This window comes from Eucyclogobius newberryi, unplaced genomic scaffold (assembly GCF_026437365.1).
Source record: "Eucyclogobius newberryi isolate DKJ021-1_F unplaced genomic scaffold, fEucNew1.0.hap1 SCAF_9, whole genome shotgun sequence".
NCBI lineage: Eukaryota > Metazoa > Chordata > Actinopteri > Gobiiformes > Gobiidae > Eucyclogobius > Eucyclogobius newberryi.
In genome coordinates, this window is record NW_027316532.1 from 9785182 (window position 1) to 9808765 (window position 23584).

Here is a 23584-nt window from a genome sequence, read left to right on the forward strand (position 1 = left end):
TAGGTTGTCAGCACAGTGATGGGGGTTTGGGTGTCTTTAATCAGATCTTATTCCACTATAATACAGCCAGCGTTTAATCACCAGTTCAGCCGCTCTTAAAAATTCCTCCAGTTTGTGGCTGATGCTGCGCTGAGGCCTTCGGGACGAGTGGTAAATCAGACACTCTTGACAACAGCAACGGTCTTTAATAAAGTTTCCAAAGGTTGACTGTGGGCCTTGCAGCTAATTTCCCTGTGAGAAACAGACTGCTGGGCTTAGCGTTTTGAAACAAAACAGTGCAGTTTTTGTGTCACAAGGCGGGGATAATGAGATAGTTGCCAACATTGTGCAAACTGTTATTTAGCTTGTTGCATACCAGCTTTACCATCACCGTCCTGAGCCCCTGTATTTACTTCTTTTATACAATTTTCTATGACTAAAATAACTCCTTCCCAATAATATTGTTTAACAAAAACAACTTTTGTTTTGTCCAACCTTATATGACTTGCACTCATATCTAACAGGTTTAACAACAGAAAGCAGGATAAACAGGTTGGTATTTACAGTATAATCATGGCATCATTAATGTGATTTCAAATACAATGTAACCGTCTATTGTCTGAGTATGTAGTCATGATGTTTGTTATTTAAACTAGAAATGACTTCTTGACGTTCCAATAAAAAGCTATTCTGAAAGGTTTTGGGTTTTTTTCCTCTTTGGAAATAATCCTTCTCAGCTCCATTTGAATGTAGAAAAAACATACAACAGTCCAGAGAAACAAAAAACATGATTGAACATGGCTAAATAAGGGGCAATATTGAGAAAAATGTATTTCTCAATAGTTTTTTTGCATTATCTTGATGACAATATTCAGGCGATATTTTAACAAAGCATGAGTAAAGTGCTAAAATGTGCTCAGAAATGTCCCTGGTTGAGGTTCAAGTATCGCACAAAACATGAACGGATCATAAAATGAACCTCAAAAATACCAATTCATATCCTGGTTCAGATTACACTCAAAGTTTCTTCTTTTAATTACAAACGAAAAACTCCAAAACAACAATTGTGATATTATCAGTGTTTTGTTGTTGATACATCTTGATAGTAAAAGTGCCGCCAGTGCCACCATAAATACATTCTATAGCTTATTGGCGGCCACAAACGTCAGAACGGCCCAGCGTTCTGAAAGAACACTCAATGACAGGAACCAGAGCAGACCTGTAGCCTCGGGGCTGGAATATCTTCAGTCTTCTATACGTGTTTTTAGGGCCAGCAGCACCTTAAGCAGATTGAGGGTCTGTGATGAGTGACCACAGGGAGGAGAGAGAGAGAAAGAGAGGGAAAGAGAGAGCGCGAGAGAGCGGGGGACGCATTAAGGGATCAAGAGTGTGGGTGGGGGTTATCTCCACCTCATACCTGCTGGGGTGGGCAGAGCAGGTGATTGTATCTGCGTCAACACACCATTATAAGCAATCAGGGACTCAAACGGCAAACGCCTCGGTCAGTCTGCGGCTCCCGAGAGACTCCACGGGTTTAAGAAGGGGGGTAAAGGGGGCAACTTGAAACCTAATACCCCGATGCGGGGCGATGGAGATGGCCGGACGCCTTCCAAAGAGACGAGTTAAAAGACAGGGACCCCGACACACACCTGCTATCTACAACCTGCAATCTGAGAATCAGTCAGCGCTCGCTCGGCTGGCAAAAGGGCGAGGGCACGGCGGGGGTCTGGGGGCTTCAAATGTAAACAAAACAAATGGGGGCTAAAAGGTCCGCGGCGGTAGAAAGGAATGAAACAAAGACAATGTTAAAAAAAAGAAAAGAATCTTTGCATTAGACTTTTTTAAACTGTGTGTTCTAACTATGCATCAGAGATTTGTATTTTATTTTTTATTTTCTCAAATGGGATAAATCAAACTATAAATTTACTAAATTCAAAATAATAATAATAATACTAGTAATAATAATTTAAAATAAATAAATCATAAATCAATTCAAAGTGGCATAAATTACCAAGAAGTAAAAACAAGACTTAATGGATAAAAACAAAACAAAAAAAACATGAATTGTTGAATATAACTTGATTTTTGGCCTTTTTTTACAGAGATGCATGCTATTTCCAAAAATCCACAACTCCTTCAATCACAAGACTTGAACGAAGGCCTGAAAAATCCAAAGCAGCGAACAAACTCCACGGACGCCAGGAAGCGGCCATTTTACACTAAAATATTCCTCCAGATGTTTGCATTCCGCTGCTTTCACAACAGGTAACCGTGCAATCACACACTGTCACAGCGCCAACACGCCAACACAGAGACCCAAATGAGCAACAACTAAGCACATACATAACCTAATATATTTTTAAAGATGAATTCAAATTTGAGTTCATGTGTAATCGTTGATATTACATGTAACTTATTATTTTTCTGTCTTTGCGCGGGCCTTACCTCGGAGAACGACGTCGTGTTGCCTGTCTCCAGATACAACATGTTGGCGCTGAGGTTGAGCAGAGCAGCTGCTGTTTGCTCCACTGGCTCCAGGATTTCACCAAATCTCTTGTTCTCACTCAAAACAGGAGTGATGTGGGCTACAGATGCAGAGTGGCCTAGCAGAAGCTTCTATAGGAGCCTCTGGCGGGGGCTATATACTGGGAGCAGAGGGGAGGGCTCTGCTGCTACCTGTCCAATACAGGTGAATCCACACCCAGCTCCTCACTCCTCCTTTGAACATCCTCAGAGGAAGAAGTCAAGCGGCTAATTACTGTTTTACTCTGATGCTTATTCAAACTCTGCTATTTTTGCTTGTTTGTGGTAAATGAACTAAAGACAATGTTGGTGAATGAACGCCGTCACCCAAAACAAGGAATAGGAAAGTTGGAAAAATTGAGTTTAAAAAAGTATGGTTTAATTTCTATTTACAAAGTTTTCCATTTATATTGAGAGTGTTTTTATATTGAGTTAATGATGATGTCACATCTGAGATGTGTGGATGGGTTTGAGGCTGAGAGTGAAATCTGTTGAGACATATGTTAAATGTTGTAGGGCCACAGTGACCCTTTTGCATATGAATGATGGGTCCTTCAGCCATCTCAATGCTCAGAGCCCAGAAATAACAATGTGGCTCCTGTAGGCTGCTTGTATCTATCAGAGAGGCTGATGGAGATCTGTTTTGGAAACATGATTCTGTCTGAGATCCTGGTCTCACTAAAACTAATGACCAGAGCGTGAGCCTGGTCTGTGACAGAGCAGCAGGCTGAGGATCACCTGAAGAGGACTGAGGCCCAGGACCAGCACTGCTGATGGTCCACTGGATAAAACAACTGTCACGTGACTCTGTTTTAGATGAAGGAAAGACAGAAATGCATTTTTTGATTTAATATCACTGTTACACTTCATAAAACCTTTGAAGGAAAGAGGTCTGAGAAGAACTTAGACTTAGAACTTAGAATAAAAAGATAAAGCGGGGGCCTTGTGATTAAATGAAAAGATCCCTGAGAAAGACAATAAATTAGGTTGCAATATGTAAGAAATAATAGCAATAGAAGGGAAGGAAGCAAGCACGTGTTTCCTTGAATATTTAAAATGTTACACTTCCACCATTTACACGATATATATTTAATCTTTTACAGACTATAAAACTACAAGCAGACCAAACTGTGCATGTCTCTGTCAGAATCAGAATCAGAAAAAGGTTTATTTCCATTGTAAGTGAACAAAATTCACAATCTTGGAACTTGGTTCAGCATTAAGGTACAACATACAGCAATGAATACAAATAATAATACAATGAATACAAATAATAATAATAGTTACGTATATAGAATTAGACATGCATAAATTAAGAATGGACTAATAAAATAAAAATAGTCTAAGTATGTACAAAATGTACAGATGGTTTGGGCAGAGACGCAGTAGAGTAGAAGTGAACTGGGCGGACAGCGCTGGCAAATGATGAGGGAGGGTCCGGTTTGGAGGAGCAGGGGGCCACTGCTTTGCCCCGTGGCCACAATAGTTTTTAACTGTCTGCAGAGTTAAGCACCAGAGCGTCCAGCCACACCCCGCTCAGGCCTGAGGGCAGCGGGCCACAGGTCAGCCCCACAACAAAAGGACAATCAACACTTTAAAGACTTGTATTTAATGGGCTCCTAATGTCTCCAGCCCCAGTGCACACCTAGGCTGGCCTTTTTAGGTGATAACTGCCACAGCTAAACAAACTTCTCATTAAGTTAAAACAACTTTGGCATCTGAAAGGAACTTAGAGCACCTTGCATTAGAAGAGACAGAGGCTGAAATAAAGGAGGCTGACACAATATACAATATAGCCACAAATCTATGTTGCTATAATTAGCTGAAGTAATAAGTGTTATCACAAGAAAATAACTATATCACAACAGCACAAAGTTCTCCATATGACAGATATTTACAGTTTTAAAAAGGAAAATAAAAATCTGATTATAATTAGAATTGTATAGTTTTTTAGTCATAATTTGCCTTATTTGGTCATGGGTAAATTTTTAGTTTAACTAGTATAAGACAAGTACAAGTAGTTTGAATTTAAATATTGCAATATCATTATTACAATACAAAACATAAGCTCTCAAATTCTGCATCCAGACTTACATGTAACATTTATGTGTAAAAAAAATCTATTTGTATTAAAAATAATTTGTTGCATATAAAAGTGCAGTTGAAATCACATAATGTTCTGCCTTTTGTTCTGGTCATATCTTGAACTGGTCAAAAGAGTTTAAACCCCTTTACATAACCGAGCTAATATACAGTATTAGCAGTTATTCTGTAGCCGTGATATCAAAGCCATACATTTGTCTTTAAGGCTTTCGGGAACTATTTCAGGAACACTCGACTGGTCATTGCTTAGATTACTAAAGACACAAACAATGGTTTTAAGTTCAGAGTGTGTGGCCAAATCACCGCTCACAGTTCAGCTTTAACAGTTCAGAAAACTGAGCAGCGCTGAATACAGATGCACAAATCTGGAGGCTAACACAAAAGAGGATTCCTGAGGTGTTCTCCTTTTATCCCGCTCCTCCTAAATCCTGTAGATTAGTCCAGTATCACGTGTCAGGTGGCAGACACCTGTCCTCAAACGCTTTAAGCACCTTCACCTCCTCAGAGCATCACCTGGGTGGCAACGCAACAGCCATGCAACAAATCTCAGAGACGCTCCACACTTCTTAGCAGGCTTGGCTAATAAGAGCTCCAAATAAAAGTATTATAAGAACTAGCTGACAATTATTGACCTCAAGAAGAAACACGTCCCTTCAGTTCTCAATCGGCCCAACAACATTTTTATAATTACGGATTAGCCTTAAAAGAAAATGTACCGAGGACTGTGGAGGATCCTGACTAATTCTATCATGTGATTATCTTACCATGACATAAATAATCATAACTTGGGACCACAAACTGCAGATCAAATCATTACATTGCAGAATAGACCAGCAGTTCTGGTCCTGTTTGAAGCTTAAATTATTTTGGAACAACATCCGTCTTAGCCATTTTTGACATCAAACCAAACAAAAACAGAATCAGATTCTATTGCTTTTCTACAAGGGAATACTTTTATTTTTATTTTATTTTTTACCAACAATGGAATCCTTACACCTCTGCTATAAAAAGTGTCCTGCTGTCTCAAGCCCCCCTTAATGGTGACATTTGTAGGGTCCACCACCTATGCTTGCCTTGTCATTTGTTTTTGTCCGTTAAGTTGTTTGTTTCATTTTCATTTCTGTTGGTTGACTCAATTTCATTTTTTTCTATTTTTCTGTCTGTTCAGTTGGTTTTAGTTATTCATCATTGTATTATTGTTATTGGTATCACATAGGTGCACTATCTAACATTCAACAGGATGGCAGTAAATCTATCTCTAAAAGTATATTAAAAAACATGCATTCTATCTTCTTGAAATGCATTTACAAATTATCTGTAGCCTTATATTACACATTAGAGGTGGGCATTTTATTAAAATTATGTTGATTTGAAAATATTAAATATTTGAATATCAATCCCACAAAACGAGCTGATTAAACATCAAATGTATTCATTAAATTGTAACTGTTCCAATATAAACGGTATAAAGTGATATTTCATTTATCTCATACTAAACCTCAACTAAACGTTTAAAGACACACGTTTTAGCACATTTCTGTTTGATTGACAAAATATTGATTGTTATCAGACGACTCCCAAAAATATATATTTATTTTGATCCCTATCACACATTAAACCTTAAAACAGAAGCACTAATAAAGTACAGTTTCCTTGTCTTGACTATAGCTTGTACTGAAGTGAACTGAAGCAGCGCCAACAGACAAGACTTGGAGGAAAGTGAGGCTCAAACACAAACACATAATTATATCCAAACACGAGCTCGACTCATTTGTGACTTTCTAATGTTCCTTTAAGTTCCCCTGCATCTCCTCAGTGACCCGCCCTCTGCGTGTCCAGCTGATCTGAGCGCTATCAGGCCGTAAATCAGCTGTTTGTGGTAGGATATAGCGTTTCTCCTGCCACCGTTTCTGCTGCATTCCTTCATGTTATTCTAGCTCTTCCACCCCCACCTCTGCACACACTCACTGATAGATGGGAGCGGGACTTCAGCGCAACAGGCAGGTGCTGCACTAAATTGTTGCCCTGAAGCTACGAGGAAAAAAGTCCAAAAGAATAAAAGGAATTTCAGATTCAGAATGTAAAAGCAACACAACAAATAAGTGTCCCGAGGCGCTGCAGAGTATAGTAAGTTTTGGTGAGTCACGACGGGACGCTCCTGCTGTTGGTGCAAGTGTGCCCACCGTCCAGACCGTGCAGAAGCGCTCAGTTGTGTCAGTAAAAGTACAGATACAGAAGCAAAACAAAGAATCACATCAAAATCTGCTGAGAGTGTATATGGCATTTTACTAAAACATACTGAACTTAATTATATTTAACTTTTTAGTAAAAATGTTGACTATTTTTCTCCAGTTTGACAATTTTGGTAATGTTTATGATAAGGGCAAAAACCCATATACATTCCACAATAGTTATGATATGACAAGTAAAAATACTGATTGTTTTAACTGACAGACGTTGTCAAAATTGTGACGGATTGAAACTGTTCCTATACAGACGTGTGCTGATGTTGGTCAACAGATGCGACTGAATCTGAGCTCATCTTCATTTATTATATCATTTGGTTTCCTCAAAGACATGACTTGAACACATGACCTTTATTCATTATATCACAGTGAAAGTGCTAAAAGATAAACCCCTCAAGTACCATTTAAAAGAAATAGTAAGTTGAAAGTACAAATACTTGCTAAAGAACAAATGCTGTCCACTGTTAAATTTACTTAAGTAGAGACTCCTAAAAATCCTACTTAAGCAGACTACTTTTCCATAAGCACCTAATTCCTTTCCACCACTGAACATGGGTATGTCGGGTCGTAAGATTCAGGGCACGGCCGTTGGCTCAGGTCCACGGCACAAACCTTATTTTGGATGTTGCCCCAGCGGTTGACGTGCCAGTCGCTGCACCGCGCCCCTCCCTGATGCAGGAGGTGTGTTTGTGTGTGTGTGTGTGTGTGTGTGTGTGTGTGTGGTGGGGGTGGGCCCATTAATCACCAGTTCAAGGGAGCATATACCCCCCGGGGGGACGAGCAGGGTAGCATTACTCAGCTCCTCAAACACAATTTTTATTTGCTATTTTTTCCACTCTGGCTGGACAACAACATTCCTGCAGAGGGATGGGAGCGCACGGCTCTGCATCGTCTTTCATTAGCAGAAGTGACAAGGATGTGTCCTTACTGTAGCTACCACTGTAAACAACAACACTGTCAACAAACACACGGACTGCTCCACAAACAACTGGTGTGTGTTCTTGCATTACAATTCAACAGGTCCTAATCTTTTCCACTTTGGATTTGTTCAAATGTTACACTACACTTTTCATACAGTTTTAAGTGCAAAGTAAATTTCAGATTTCCAAGCGACAAAGAATGTGACACAGTGGTGTCAGCAGACTGTGAGCAGGAGCTGTCTGCAGAGGCCACCCAGGTCAAACTCCGCTCTGATCGTATCAACTGCCACTGCTCAGACAACATCTCCACACCAACTACTGATATAATACAGACGCTCAGTCAATCTGCTCCAACTTTGACAACCATCCAGGGAAAGTTCCAATGCTGTTTGCAAGTAAAAGTATATTTGCATTTTGTTTTTTCACAGTTGACAATTCAGAGAGCCGTCTCAGACAAAGTGCAGTGTTCCGCGAATAACTCCAACGGCCAAATATACAGTGAATTTCATGATTTCATGATTTCAAGATACACATTTTTAAGGGGACATATTGTAACCATGTCACACCACATCATTGTCTTACTCACAGTTGTATTTTTGATTGATTCACATGTTAAAGTAATCCTAGAATGTACTGCAACTGACACTAGTGTGCTCCTATCCCTCCAAGTTCTATAGTTAAGGTTGTAAAATATCACACATAAAAACACATAAATCATCTCCTGCTTTTTACAGTGAAATTTGATCAGTTCTGCAGTTGTGAAAAGGAATTCAATGGACACATTTCTATTAATAAGCTGTTTTAGATCAATATTGTGGTTTAAAATGAACACAATTATCTAATGTTATAGCTTATTATTATCACCAAAGTATACTTTTTTAGTGTCTATAGACTAGTCACGACTTGTCAATTAATAGTTTCTAACTAACTAACATTTAGGACCTACTCCATTCAGTGTGATTTTATATCAGAATACTAAGTACCTAAAAAAAAGCAAAATACATAAGACCCTCCTCTTGTCTTTGGTTTAGAGCTACATTTAGATGTTGTCTTCATAGGACTTGGTTTGGATTTTATATACTGTATTTTTCTGACTATAAGTCGCACCATCCAAAAATAGAGAAGAAAAAAACATATATAAGTTGCACTGGAGTATGAAATGCGGTTGCAAGTGTGAGAATAACAAATAATATCACTTATACTTATACTCCGGAGCAACTTATAAGTATAAGTATATAAATTTAAATATTAAATAAATATTGAATATAGATAAAAGTCGCACCCCGGCCAAAACTATGAAAAAAGGTGCGACTTAAAGTCCGGAAAATGCAGTATTTTAATCATTTTGGTAAATATATATGACATTCTAAACCGTTGGTGTTGTAGACTCATGTACTTACAGAAAGCGCCTCGTTTTGCTCGTGCATGGTGATACAGTCCATGCTGATCTGGATGGTGTTTCCTGATGACTTCTCTGTTGGAGTCTCAGTGAAGTTCAGTTCTATGGGCTGGACTGAGTGAACGGCAGATCTGAAACATAACCCGAGCAGCACATTTTAGGACAACATAATTTTCCCTTTTCGTTGTCTGTCGGTTTGTATTGTGGCGTTTACTGACTGGTCCAGCATCTCCAGCAGCTGGTTGAACAGATCTTGGCTGCAGTGATCGGACGTCTGCGAGGACTGCGGCATGTTGCTGAAGAAACGTGATGTGGGATCCCTGAGTCTGCACATAAGAACGAACAATATGATTTATTACATTGCATCCATCACAAAAAGAATCAAACAAACACAGAAGCATCAACATTCTGTCCCTGTATAGATAACATCACCACATTTGCATTTATATTTTAGAATTTTGACACTTGGCATGGGATAACCTTTCTGATTATAAAGCTTCAAGATCACCAGCCATTTCGTCCTAAATCTACGCATTACTTTTCTTTTGAACAAAATGAGTTTTCAGCCTTTAAAGCTCACCCGTTCCACCAGAATACTTCACATTGGCAGTCCTGCTATTATAACATGTTCTTTGATAAAACACATCAGGATATTAAATTTGCAATGTCATCAAACTCCTAAAAATTCTTGTGGCTGAGTTGCAGTGTGAAATGTGGCCACCCAGTGAGTGGATGAAAGCGGGAGGAGGAGCAGCCGCACGAGAGTCGAGCGCTGCCATTGTGTCGGGAGTCAAGCCTGCATCATGTCACATATTTGTACCACACAGGACAGTGATTACACACCATTCACACACACACAGGCACTTTGACCGGCTCCCTGAAACACTACACCTGCCGCACCACTGCCATTGTCCCGCTGCAGTGTGGCGCATGCAGGAGAACGCAGGGGTCCCTCCCTCGCAGGCTCCACTAGAAGGACTTTGATGTCCTTCTGTCCTTCCTCTTTGCAGTAAAATCAAAAGTCTTTGTATCATCATTGCTATCAGAAAAGTGTTTCCATATTGTTAATCATTTATTTGAAAACTATTGTGGATTTTGATGCAGTAGCTGTGCATGTGAAGTTCCTGTTATATTGAATTAGCTGACATTATTCAAGACAATACCAAACCATTACTAACATTAAACTTAACTGACTTGTGCCCAATCTTAACCAGGCAACACACACAAATAGACTAGTATGCTAAATTTACATAATTGCACATGTTGCCAGGTAATTTACATGTGTAAACTGCTAAAAAATGTGTGTAAACTGCTAAAAAAAAAAAACGAGATCAGACATTGAAATGAGCTTTGTCACATTAAATAACCTTTCATAACCTGCAGACTAAGGCAATGCTCCACAGAGGACACTAAAGACACAGTGAGGGACCTGTGCGTGGAGGTGGGTCACGTGAGGCGCGTCTGTAGCGGGTGGAGCGCGTGCCACACACACACCGGGGGCCTCTGCCACCGGAATTCCCCCCGGATCAGCGCCGCACCTCCCGGGACTGTGCAGCTGGACGCGGCTCAGCGGAGGAGGCGAGAGAAGCGAGAGAGAGGGGAGGCCATGATCTGAAACTGGCACTATTTAAGGCTGTGGAATTCCCCAACTCTGCGCGATGAAGGATATTAATACCTGGCTCACAAACACGGGCATATCTAATGAGACGTTAAAGCGCAGCCTTAACGTCTCAGGCCGGCTGCAGGTCACTGTCTGTCACGTTTACACGCAACAAGGCCCAATGTGCGCTCATCTGGGAGAGGAATCCATGATAAAAACACACTATGGAACGTTATCAAACAAAGAATACATATAACGTTAAATAAATCATGTTTTTGACTGAACCAGGAAATGAGGCGGTACCTGTTTGGCTTTTACGTCACGTGGCATGTAGTAATTAACCACGCAATGCTAAATGCTAAGTTAGCATCTGAGACATCCGCTCTAATCATCTATACTTAGATAAATTACACTTTTGTGTAACTTATTTGGAAAAACGTAAAACCATCTAATAAAATGTATTTTTTGACATTCTCTATTGTTGTTTGTAATGTTAGCAGGTCATTCTGAAGTGATGCTAGCACATAGCTAGGTGTTTTGCATGCACATTTTAAGTGTTTCTTTTTATATACGTTTTTAGATAATTTCATTGCAACGTGCCCTCAATTGGATAATGCTAATCCATCTGTCATATTAATAACAATAGCGTTATAATCATGCAGTAAAAGTGACAGTATTAAGCACAGGTTACTTGCATTTACAGGAGTAGAACTGTGATCAAATGTGACTTTATAATCTCGCGAGATTACAGTGGAACCTTTAATCACCAAAATGTGACTAAATCAACTATTTATTCATCAAATGTGCTTTTGACATTTGGTTATATTTTGACACTAAATAATAAAAATAAATAAACAGCCTAGAAGTATTCTTTTTGAATTATTTTCTTATTCCTCCCTCTTTTTATTTTTTTTATATTTGTATTTACTTGTTATTAGTTAGCCCAATCATAACCTAACCTTCCTTTATTCCAGTACAGTTCTCATGTTTGCTGCTGTCACTGTAGGGAGCAGGACCAGAGTCATTAGTACACAGGTTTTAGGTCTGGTCACAATACTGTCCTTTCATTTTATTTAAAAGTGCACTATGTAAGTTTTCTAGTGGAGGGTCCGCCACCTGCATGTTTCCATGGATATGTTCTATCTAGGTCTGGTATTAAATAAAGTTATATTACATTTATTCAATTACAGGTGTTTTCTATTACTGTGAGTGGTGTCACTTCTACACAGATCTGACCTGTAACGCCATAATGTGGAACGCATTAACAACTCCATGGTTACAAGCAGGTGGTGGACCTGCCACCAGTCACCTAATTTTAACTGTACTTTTCGTTCACTGCTGAATTGAAATTGAAAAAATAATTAAATATAATATATAATGACAGCCTTTATCGCTAAAATGTTCCATGCTATACTTAATAATCATACCTTATATATATTACCTATTATAACTTATAATAATAATAATAATAATAAATACATTTGCAATGTCAATTGTTAATTGCAAAAAGGAAAAAGTCGTTTTGAATTTTCATTTTGTCAGACTTTCACAAAGATGTTTTATTCCACATAGTGTTTTTTTCTTAATGCATTTTCATGTTTTTTAGGCCTTGGCTTGTAAAAGTTGTGAATATTGCATATGCAGATTTTTTTTTAAATCACACAAAACACCCTTTTGTAGCTTGTTTGAATAGTGTGTTGTGAAATAGAGATATGAGTGCTGCCGGTGGTCAAGTAGTTAAGACAGCAGCAGCCAGGCTCCATGTGCAGCCGGCCGCGGCCTTGTGAGTTTGAGTCCCGGCTCTGACAATTAACTGCATGTCCCCCCCTTCTCTCGTCCCCATTTCAGTTTAAAACCGTCCTGTCTAACAAAGCCTTCTGGCCAAAAAATAGAGTTATGGTTAAGGTAACTAAAAGCAACCATGTGCCACAGCAGAAACACCTTTGCAGCTTCTTTCCGTACATCATTCTTGACCCAACCGAACAGAACTTTGTATACAAATGCAACGCTTAACCCTGCTTTGATTTTCCCCCCCTCAGGTTGATCCTGTAGGTGTAGCCTGTCTGCCCTGGTGTCTGGTTACCCCTCACTCACTCACTCACTCAGTAGTTTGGCTTTAGCCCGGGGCAGAGGCTGTTCAGCATCCACTTAGACACAGCACAGCCCACAGACGGGAGCGGGCCAGGGGTCAGCACTAAACAGGCAGGCCCCATTGTCTCCTGGCAGCTCGGGCACCGCCACCGATGAAAATGCAATCAAAACAAACAGACCTGGCGATTGGGGACCCTTCTCCTGTGTCTCTATTAATCATTGGTTCAAAGCCCCCCAGACCCGGCCGCCTCCATCTGTCAGGACGACTCGCGAGAGGGACATGACGGCACAACAATAGAGCCAGCCACAGTTTCTCCTGCACTTATCCCTCACTTTATACAGGAACAGTCTTGGTGTCAAAGGGACGTTCTCGTGAAGTCCCGAGAAAGAGAAACGTTGGACAATTAGTGTGATTTTCAGGTTGGCCATTGACACATTTTGCTCAAATTTTGGTAAAAGTTTATTTCAAAGACAACTACAGAGAGTGTACGGCCCTGGAGTTTTTTATCAGCAATGGAAACAAAAGAGCTGGACTCAAAGTACTCAACACATGATTGGACAAGCACATTTTCTCTATTAGTTGCACTAATAACTTTGAAATTATAAATGCTCAAATTACAACAAAGATCTCTCATCATATACACTGTGAAAACTGAATATACTATTAATACGTTAACATTTTCTTCTTCTACTTTTGAGTATCGCGGACTTTAGGTCTTGTTGTTTGTTGGAATTGTTGCAAGTAGAATTATGTCATATTAACTTTATACTTCTTTTAAATACTGTTGCTCAAATTAATTCCTTTTAAAATTTGAAACAATTTTCAATTGTCAATAATTGTACAATGTTCTTGTTCAATAGCTCCATGTTTTGCACAATGGTAAGTCTACTTCAAACATATTTTTAGGTCAACAAGTGCTGCTCAGTTCTATGTTGTTGTCAAAGTAAATACATGAAATAATACAAATTCATATTGTGATATAGAAAACCTCTGAATTCTCTCTTTCAAACTTATTCCCTGATTGAAGAAAGCACAATTTAAAGTGTTAATTGTGTTTTGATATTGAATCCCTAAGTTACAGAAGTCATGTTTACATTGATATTGTCTTAGTGACCAATAAGTTTGACTTATAAACACGACACGACGGCGGCAGCTGAAGCAGGCGACACTTTGAACTCTGAGGCCTCGATTCTCTGGGTCAAACGCCGCTGACCAGACCCGTGTCTGACCAGACCCAGACTCCACCAACACATTCTATCTCAAATGTCTAGAGAGCAAATGTAGTATTTCCTGTTGTGCTCCAATAATTTGCTTTTCTTTGTTGCAATATTTTTTTTCTGGCGTATACTAATAATTGAATGTGAGTTTTAAATGTAAATATTCATTTAATGTTGTTTAAGCTTAATAGATGAAAAATATTCATAGAAAAATAATAATTTTTCAAAAACTTAACTTTGTTAGTTTCACAACCAAAGACAATAATGTTACATATAAAATTAGTAGTATTAGTATTATATAGATTCTAGGAAGTCAAAAGTACTAACTATAAAGTTTTTTTCAACTGTGACAGCATGTAGTTTTATCCACTTGTACAGACAACTGAGTAACAATGACATTTAAAAATCTGTAGTTTGTTTTCCTTTTTTACTGTAAAAGTTTGTCACTTTACAATGACATGTGCCATTCTCAGTGCACAAATCTAATGCACACTTGTTAGTACATTTAAAACACAGGCCTACATTTTATTTTTAACTAAATCAGCAAGCATTATTTTTAGTGTCACTAAAATGCTGGTGGTTTTGACAGTGTGCGCGGTACTTACCGATGAAAGGGGAATTCTGGGTAATACTGCACAGCTGCGTAGGGTGAATTCATGTTGTCATGCCAACGTCAAATCTTCCTCAGTTATCAGTTGGTCACAAAATCACGATCATTAAAAATAAGACAGTAAACAGTAAATAAAGCGGCCTGCGTTAAAGTGCCAGAGGGTGCAGTGCAGAGTGGGCCACGTCGGGGAGATGTTTTGAATTTTGTATATTTTTTCTGGAGTCACAGATGGGAGGGGCCAGTGCCAGCTCGCTGACCAATCCCAGAATACGGCGGTGTAAAATTGCAAGCACTGGCAGTTGCTAGGATATAGATATCAAGCAACTTCATCTGACCCCCCATAGTCCAAATATCATTCCACACAGACAGCACTGCAGGATATGAACCTCAGTATTTATAGAAATGCAGTCGTCGTAAAGAGTGTATTAAAGTTGTGACAATAGCACATATTAAAGGAGATCTACACTGCACATCCGCTCGTATACACAAACTCCACAGACAAGGTGAGTTATGGAGTTATGGATGAATACTATTTTATTATAGTGAAACTGGAGCTACAGAAGCAAACAAAAGAATTGAAATACGCTTTTTAAATTTATGAGACAAATTTAGTGATCTTGATAAAGAATTGTGGTGATTTTCAGTCTCCATGGCGACTGAATCGTCATATATTTTTGTCTGCTCAAAGACATAACTTGAAGGCAAAACCTTCAGGCTGGATGTCATCATAAACATAAAATACATTGTGCTTTCCAGTCCAGTTCAAAAGACTAGAATGAAAATACGGACCTGCTCTCAGATGTAGTGAAGTAAAAATAAAATGTATCCAATTCAACATTTACTCAAGTACAGTACAGATGCCTAAAAATGTCACTGTCGATTTACATTTTTACTAAATTGTCCAGTACCTGGTGTTTGGGGTTTCATTAACCAGGAAGAGCCCTTTTGTGCTGAAACATAACTGTCAGTGTTGTGTAAATATTTTTTCAAGCTTTTTGCTAAAATGTTAAAAGAAGAAAATGTTCACATTGAAATGAAAAAATGTTCTTGTTCAAATGTGAAAATGTTTTAACGTAACACTTGCTTGAGGTGGAAATCTTTCCGCAGACACAGGGAGAATCATTTAACTCCACTCTAAGACCTTCAGGAATCTCCTTCACTGACCCAATCAATATGCACCATGTTATGTTTTATAATTACTACCAATGTTTTACACAGCGGACTTTGTTAGTCAAGTCAAAGTATAGATACTGGAATATAGATACGGTGTATTATTTCACAGGTTAAGATTAGAGTTGGGGTTAAGGTTAGTTTTAGGAGCAGTTCATTTGGTTAAGATTATGTTTGGGATCAGTAAGATAACTCGGCAGAACTGTGTTGCAAAAGGAAAATTATGCCAGACTATGTAATGAAGTAAAAGTCCAAATTATCAGTACTATTACTTAGTACTATTACTTTATTAAAGTAAAGAAAACCATTGGTTTTAAATCAATATATGGGAGTTGAAAAAGTTCCAGTGATGAAATGAATAGTAGCAGCCAGATTTGGAGGAAATGACTCCATTTTGTTTTTTAAGTAAAAGTACAAATACACGGAAGTAGCACATTAAAAAAGTATTTTATTTGTAAATAAGTATTTAAAAATGTACTTTAAGATTGAAAATTAAAAGCATTTCACACAGATTTTGAGAACAGTCAAAGCATCAAATGTAGTGATTATGACAAAAAATGGGGCTGATCTTGGGTCAGTTCCACTTAATGTGTATTTTTGTTTTTTTTGTTCAAAGCTTTGATCTCAGAATCTTTAGGCAGAATTCCACCATAAACGTGCCAATAAATAAACTGTCAAATCATGTGAAAAGTACTTTTCATTCCAGTTCAAATTTGCAGAGGTTCAATATTTTATATCCATATAACAGCTGTACATAAGAGTGTCATTTTTATTAAGAGTTGTAAGTTATCTGATTTTATTATCATACTTCTGTGCCTAATCTGTTTCTGTACCTAATCTGTGTTGCAACAGTGGAATTTCCCCTTTGTGGGACAAATAGAGGTTATATATTTTATCTTATCTTATACCTGCTCTTAAATGTAGTGAAGTAAGAAAAAAAATCTGTAAAATACAGATACCAAATGTTTTATTTAAATACAGTACATTCACTTCTGTACTTCTTTAAATTTCATATGTAAAACATTGACTTTAACTCACTCCTGGAATGTCCACTGTCCTCTACCACCTCCTGAGTTAAGACAGCAGAGGGACACAGCAAACCTGGAGTTGTTGTGTGCTTTTGAGGACATGATTCAGAGCTTAAATACAGCCGGGTCACGACAGGGAGAGTGATAATAAATAGATGTGGTGTATCCAGGGAACACAAACCTCTTGTACCTTTAATAAAGACATGAAGCCGACTCTCACCGCGGACAGCCTGCTGTGAAAGAGCGCTGACCCGGCATTACACCTACACCATGACATCATGTAGAATATAAATATGTAGTCTTTAAAGTGTGATGCAAAGTGTATCTTTAGCATTAACATCATCCTGGATCAGCAGGAAAGAAGTGAAGTGCACACGTGAAGAAGAACGACTGCATCTGTAGGACAACATTAACCATTTTGTGCAACTTTGGAGAAGCTTATTTGCTGAAAGCTTAATTCTGTGTGAGTTCTTTTATCGTTGCATGAATGAGCTGTCAAGAAACATAAGGTAATCCACAATTTAAAGTACAAATGTACTGTACATGTTTTAAGTATTTGTACTTTCTTAAGGACATTTTCCATTGGATATATTTAAATTTTACTAAACTACCTTTGAGAGCAAATACTGTACTGTGAAAAGTCACCCATTGAGTGTTATTATTATTATGATTATTGTGATTATTATGATGATTATTATTATTATTACTATTATTATAATTTATTCTGTTTTATTAGCATAATAATGGTAACAATTTGGCAAAAGTTTTTCCAGTCAAGTCCCAGCATTGACCAAACAACAAAGAGGAAATAAAAACAATAATTGAGTTGACCAAAAATCTGTTAATTATTTTTCCAGACTACTACATTATTATTCATTTTCACATATTTTAGTTTCTAAAATATGTGAACAATTATTTTAATTTTCAATATTTTTACTGAAGTAGATTTTTTGGGGTACTTCTTTCACCTCTAATGTTAACAGATACATGTTATAAACTGTAGAGCAAGTCATGTTGTGCTTTTAACAAAAAGGTTTGGCCTGTAGCCTTTAAACGACAGGACCGTTCCAGCCTGGCATATGTGCCACCGCTTCAACCACTCAACCACCGGCCAGCTCTGGAATTGCTTTTCACGAGTGTTTTTCATGCTGAATGTCATCTACAATTCAACTCTCCATTTATCCGTGCTTGGGCCCAGTGAGGGCCCCTGAGTCACTGGAGTTCCCCTGAAACTGAACCTGAAAGTTCAATCACATTCTCCGCTGTAACCAGTAAACAAGCCTCACATGCAAACAACACGGCTTTTGTCCTCTCGTCTTCTCCTCTCTGAACAAACACGTACATACACAGCTTATAAATCTACATAAACATTTTGCCTGCTCGCTGTACAGACTGTTAGGAGCAACGCATATATTTATACAGCGATAACAGAATAGAACAAATTCTCTAAGCTCCAGTTGCTGCCCGACTACTGTTAAGTGTGTGAATATTCCCCAAGGTCAGCGCTGTAAATACCGCCTGTCGTTAATCAGCTTTCTCCGCTTTATGAAGTGTCCCGAGGCAACAACACAGCCCCAACTGCAAAACCAGACACTCTAGTAAAAAGATGAGGGGAAACCATAGCAGCAACCAATATGACTGTTCAATCCAATAAAACATCTTACTTTTTTTAACCTCTGCACACAGCAACGACACACCGACCTTCAAATGTTGTTCATTTGATCTTTACAGAGATATCCAAGACCATTACATCATTAATTACTCCAAAGCTTGTGTGACACCCAACTCCTCTTACCTCAGCGCACATGCATGTGTGTGTTTATGAGTTAGCGGCTACGTCAGGCACGTCTCTGTGTCTGTGTAACATTGTCATTATTCTCATATGAGTTTTCCAGCCAGCGCTAAAATAAATTAATCCGGGGTTAAGCGTCCAATCTCCGAGGCCAAAATGTGTCGCTTCATGTCACGTCCAATTCAACCGGAGGCGTTCCTGTTCATTTAACCTCACCTGACGCCACAGACACATCCCAACCTTTGCCAGCAGTGTAACACCTCGCAAATAATTCATATAAATGCAATCTCTCTCCTCTCATCCAGCACTGCCTTTTTCATCCACATGTCTCAATCCTACTCACCAGCACCAGCAACAGAACCATCAGCCTCTTCAGCCTCTTCAGCCTCTTCAGCCTCTTCAGCCTCTTCAGCCTCTCCATCTCTTGCCTGGAAAGTTAAGAACGAACTCTCAATAATTTTTCCTACGTATCGATATCAGCCCCAAATTTAGTTGGGCGTGATTGACCGGTGGATTAACCAATCAGGGACATGGATAGTCCAGTCGTATCAAAAGAAACTTACGAAAAAAAACTAAAAGTTTGGAATAAGACTACAAGTGTGTTTCAGCTAAATTTAAGATAAGATAAGATATGGTATTCCTTTATTGTCCACACATGGGGAAATTTCGTTGTTGCAACTTGTTGTAATTTTTGGACATTCACTTTTTAAATTGTCAACACGTATAGGAGGATGAAGTGTCTTGCTTCAGGACACAACAACAATATTCCACACTATGTAACCTGGTTTTCTCAGGTCTCCCATCGCAGACACTGCTTAGCCTCTGAGATCAGACATTCTGTGGCCATGAATTCTACTGCGAGTGCAATGAAGATAGAACTACTACTGCACGTCAACAGTTGCTAGTATTACAGCAAATACAGAATACAGTATGTCAAATGCAGTTACAATTACAACATTTAGAGTTTACACAAGTCACATTTAAAGATGGAGCTTTCTGACCAAGTAATATCTACGAATAATATTTACTAACACTCAAAACCTACTTAAATAAAGTATTCAATTAAATACAAATTCCACATTATGCAGGCATTGTGTGGCCCCATTCACACGGCCTGATCACAGCCGGACGTTTACACAGGGCATGCCAGAGCGCAGTTGGTGGAGCAGCTGATGAAGAAGCTCAGTGTAGAGGTGCATTATGGGTACGGGACAGTGGCTGGTCCGGTGCAGCGTAGGAGTAGGAGGAGGAGGAGGAGGAGGGCGCGTGGGCATAACTGTGTGTGTGACTAATGCAGGGGAAATCCAGAAGAGTCAAAACCACCGCAGTCCAGCGAAGAGTTACAACTAAGACTCTAAACTGCCCGGCAACTCACCATGTTCAAAGCATCTCATGGGAAAAGGCTATTTTAACAGCGATCGAGAAGATGAGTTCAGAAGATTGCACAGGCAAATTAGGTCATAGAAAAAGCACCGTAGATTAAAGGTTTGAGTCGGAGACAGTGCTTATGCAACGTATGAACACAACATCATACTTTTATGACTTTTGTTGTTTTTCTTTATGTACAAATTCAAATATATCGATACGATTCATCTCTGGGTGGTTGATTTGACCAAAAAAGTAAGAAATAAACAAGTGCATATGACAGATTCTCATGTTGTTTTCTAATTATTACTTTCTTTGGAGGGGTAGAACTTGTGGTAAATATTTGTCACAGTTTTACATCAGTCAAGTTGTAGTTTGGGAAGAAAATAAGAAAGATGAAAGTTGAAAATGACTGGATGTGGTGCCGATGTCATCAAACATGCAGTGACCATTTAAACGCACATTTGTCTGACGGTTTAAGCAGCTTTAAGGTTGATTTGAGCACTGTCCTTGTTTTTATTGCTTGATTGCGTCGTTACTGTGATACATACCAGTATCTGTTTCCCCCATTACCTCACCTACTGCTCATGTCCAACCAGGAAGTAACGGTACGATTATAAATGTTTCCAGAATCGTCAAACTAGGGAAAGTCTTAAATATAATAGTGCTAACTGGTTTAATGCGTAATCTAACCTCTCATTCGTATATTTTTAAGATTTCCAGTGATGTGCAGCAGGAGCTTGATAATATTCTTCTGCTCAATGCATGACAAAAGGGACACAAATGACAACAAGGAAATTGGATACATAATTTGAGCAAAATAACTATGTTGATTTATCATGATCCCTGTCATTATGGTTCATAATGAGACCGCTAACTGTAAATATAGTGCACTTTCTTGCCCAAAGACACAACTCCATTTCAGTTATCGCACAAACATTGCACATATTAAGCTGTAATAGCCGGCAACTATTAGCTGGTCGCACGGAATTTTCTAATTAATTTAACTGGATTCTATAGAAATTCAATTCCTGAAGCGTGGAATATTTTTGCCCTCATCCAGCAGCCTTCACGATGACAGCAGATAAAAGCGCTCCTGATCCACACACGACCAGTCCGACCAGTCTGTGCCGTGATTCATGATTTACTGTAAGATCAGTCTCCCAGACAATTACACTGGGATTCCCACGCTGAGATTCGGAGTGTCTTTTGTCACTGTGACTTTTACACCACTCTTCGGGTGGCTTGGGAAAATCAACCTGGCCTGGAGCACTGGAGCGGCACCCAGCCAACGACGGATCACCCATATCCAGAAAAACTAGTGTCGGTTGGAGGTTGTTTGTCAGATGTCTTTGCACTGTGCGACTGGTAATGAAAAATAAGCTGTTATGGCAGAGGCACCAGCTGTAACCAACTGTGTTTTTGAAAGCACAATGTGACACCCTGTCAAAACGCACACAGTTCACAAGGAAACTGTGGCTGTCAAGGAGCTCGTCACGAACATCATGTGCCCTATTATTCATAAACACTGGACTCAGATGAAGAAGGCACTTTCCATTTGACTTTCAAACTATATATTGCAGACATAAAACTGCAACCATGGAAATTATTGATAGATACATGTGGAATTTACTTTTGATTGCTGCAAAAAGCAAAAACAAGGAGGGGGAAGACAAAGGATGGAGCTGACTGTCAAGGATTGGATCAAAATAACATGGGACATGTATTAAATGGAAAGACTTTATACAGAGACTTTTTTCTTTTCTTTCTGTGTCTTCTTATGTTTTTTTTAAGTTATCATTATTAAAAAAGAAGAAAAATAATGTCGTCCCTCATTCGTCCAAGAAAAACAATGTTCAGAATTCAACAGGTCTCTCAAGTCAGAATTTGCATATAGGAAAGGCAAGTGTATTTGTAGCGCACAGTTCATACACAAGGCAATTCAAAGTGCTTCACAACAGCAAAACATGCATTAAAATCACAAAGTCATGAGAGGACTCACAAAACCGTTTAAGACATAAAACTGTTTTTGCTTAGATTTGAACATTGTCTGAACCACTGATTTAGAGCTGGGGCACTTCACTAAATGAGTGATTTTTGTGTTTTCACTTTGTGACAAACTGAGATCACTGCATGCTGTTTGTAACTAATAATAGATTATTTTAGCCTCTGATTGGCTGCTCTTGGGTGGTCCACTCCAGCTTCACTTTGCCGTTAGTTTTAGTTAGAAATAAATACCCACTTTCTCCTTCTGAGGTTTGAAAATCAGGTGGTACAGATATAGATTATTATTTTTTCTTATTATTACTTCCGTTGGTGGAAAACATCTGGTAAATATTTGTCATCAGTCAAGTCCCGGATTGTGAAGAAAAAATTTAGGAAGTTCAATAAAGGAATGGCTCTTTTGTGTTTTGGGCCTTGTTTGCAGTGTAACACACGTGACCATCACCTCCACATACTGTATGTCACATGTCTAACAGGGAAATATCATTTTAACACTTGAAATTATGTTTTTCTTCCTCCAAAATTCAATTCAAATTCACATCTGTTTAGAACGAAGCTGTGTTTCATTCCTTTGTATTATTAACAATTAAAATGAAAATGAAGTGTGACAGTTATAAAAAGTGTTGGCGTAAAGATAAGAATGCAAACATTATTTACTAAAATTGCACACACTGTCTTTAAATATAAACATATATAAGAAGTTTAATTTTGTAATCCAAAGAGTGAGACATAAAAATCACATATTAAAAAAGACAGAACTAGCTCATCTGTCCTTTATGCTCCAGGACAAGCTCTTAGGTCCAGAACTCTGAGCTCTGAGGTCCAGAGCTCTGAGTTCTGAGCTCCAGAGCTTTGAGGTCTGAGCTCTGAGCTCCAGAGCTCTGAGGTCCAGAGCTCTGAGCTCCAGAGCTCTGAGGTCCAGAGCTCTGAGGTCTGAGCTCTGAGGTCCAGAGCTCTGAGCTCCAGAGGTCTGAGGTCCAGAGCTCTGAGCTCCAGAGCTCTGAGGTTTGAGCTCTGAGGTCCAGAGCTCTGAGGTCCAGAGCTCTGAGCTCTGAGCTCCAGAGCTCTGAGGTCTGAGCTCTGAGGTACAGAGCTCTGAGGTCTGAGGTCTGAGCTCTGAGGTCCAGACCTCTGAGGTCCAGAGGTCTGAGGTCTGAGGTCTGAGGTCTGAGCTCTGAGCTCTGAGCTCTGAGCTCTGAGGTCCAGAGCTCTGAGCTCTGGACCTCAGAGGTCTGTGCTCTGAGGTCTGAGCTCTGAGGTCCAGGGTTCAAGTTTCAGGTCCAAATAAATTATTGTATTCTTATTTTTATAAAACCCTACTTTTCTGAAAACTTGCTCCAGTTTGATGTCCTGTGATGTGACAGCTTAATTTCCTGAGAAATATACAATTCTAATTGTTAAATAAATATTCTCTAGGCTGTTACTAATTATTAAACTAACACTATAGACGTAAAATGCGATATTGTTTAATCTGCCAAGTTCGTAGTGAACATCCAGCGGTGATGTCACACCAAAGCACAAAATGATCTTATGCTT

The 23584-nt window shown here is 38.9% G+C and overlaps 3 protein-coding genes across 7 annotated transcripts in view; 1 reads left to right on the forward strand and 2 right to left on the reverse strand.

Moving 5' to 3' along the window:
- tp63 (tumor protein p63) overlaps nucleotides 1–14825 on the reverse strand; it is a 37219-nt gene extending 22394 nt beyond the window's left edge. For 2 of the 5 annotated variants that reach the window (XM_072438236.1, XM_072438235.1), the window contains exon 1: nucleotides 2425–2606. In XM_072438236.1, coding sequence (XP_072294337.1) covers nucleotides 2425–2466 — 42 coding nt within the window. In that variant the 5' untranslated portion in view covers nucleotides 2467–2606. Of the gene's footprint in view, nucleotides 1–2424; nucleotides 2608–9171; nucleotides 9302–9388; nucleotides 9497–14684 lie in introns of those variants that run through there. The other 3 variants (XM_072438238.1, XM_072438239.1, XM_072438237.1) reach the window with 3 other exon arrangements.
- Nucleotides 1–23584, reverse strand: part of lpp (LIM domain containing preferred translocation partner in lipoma) — a 366579-nt gene that overhangs the window by 73334 nt on the left and 269661 nt on the right. The gene's annotated exons all lie outside the window — the stretch shown is intronic.
- Nucleotides 1–23584, forward strand: part of dpt (dermatopontin) — a 268440-nt gene that overhangs the window by 51062 nt on the left and 193794 nt on the right. The gene's annotated exons all lie outside the window — the stretch shown is intronic.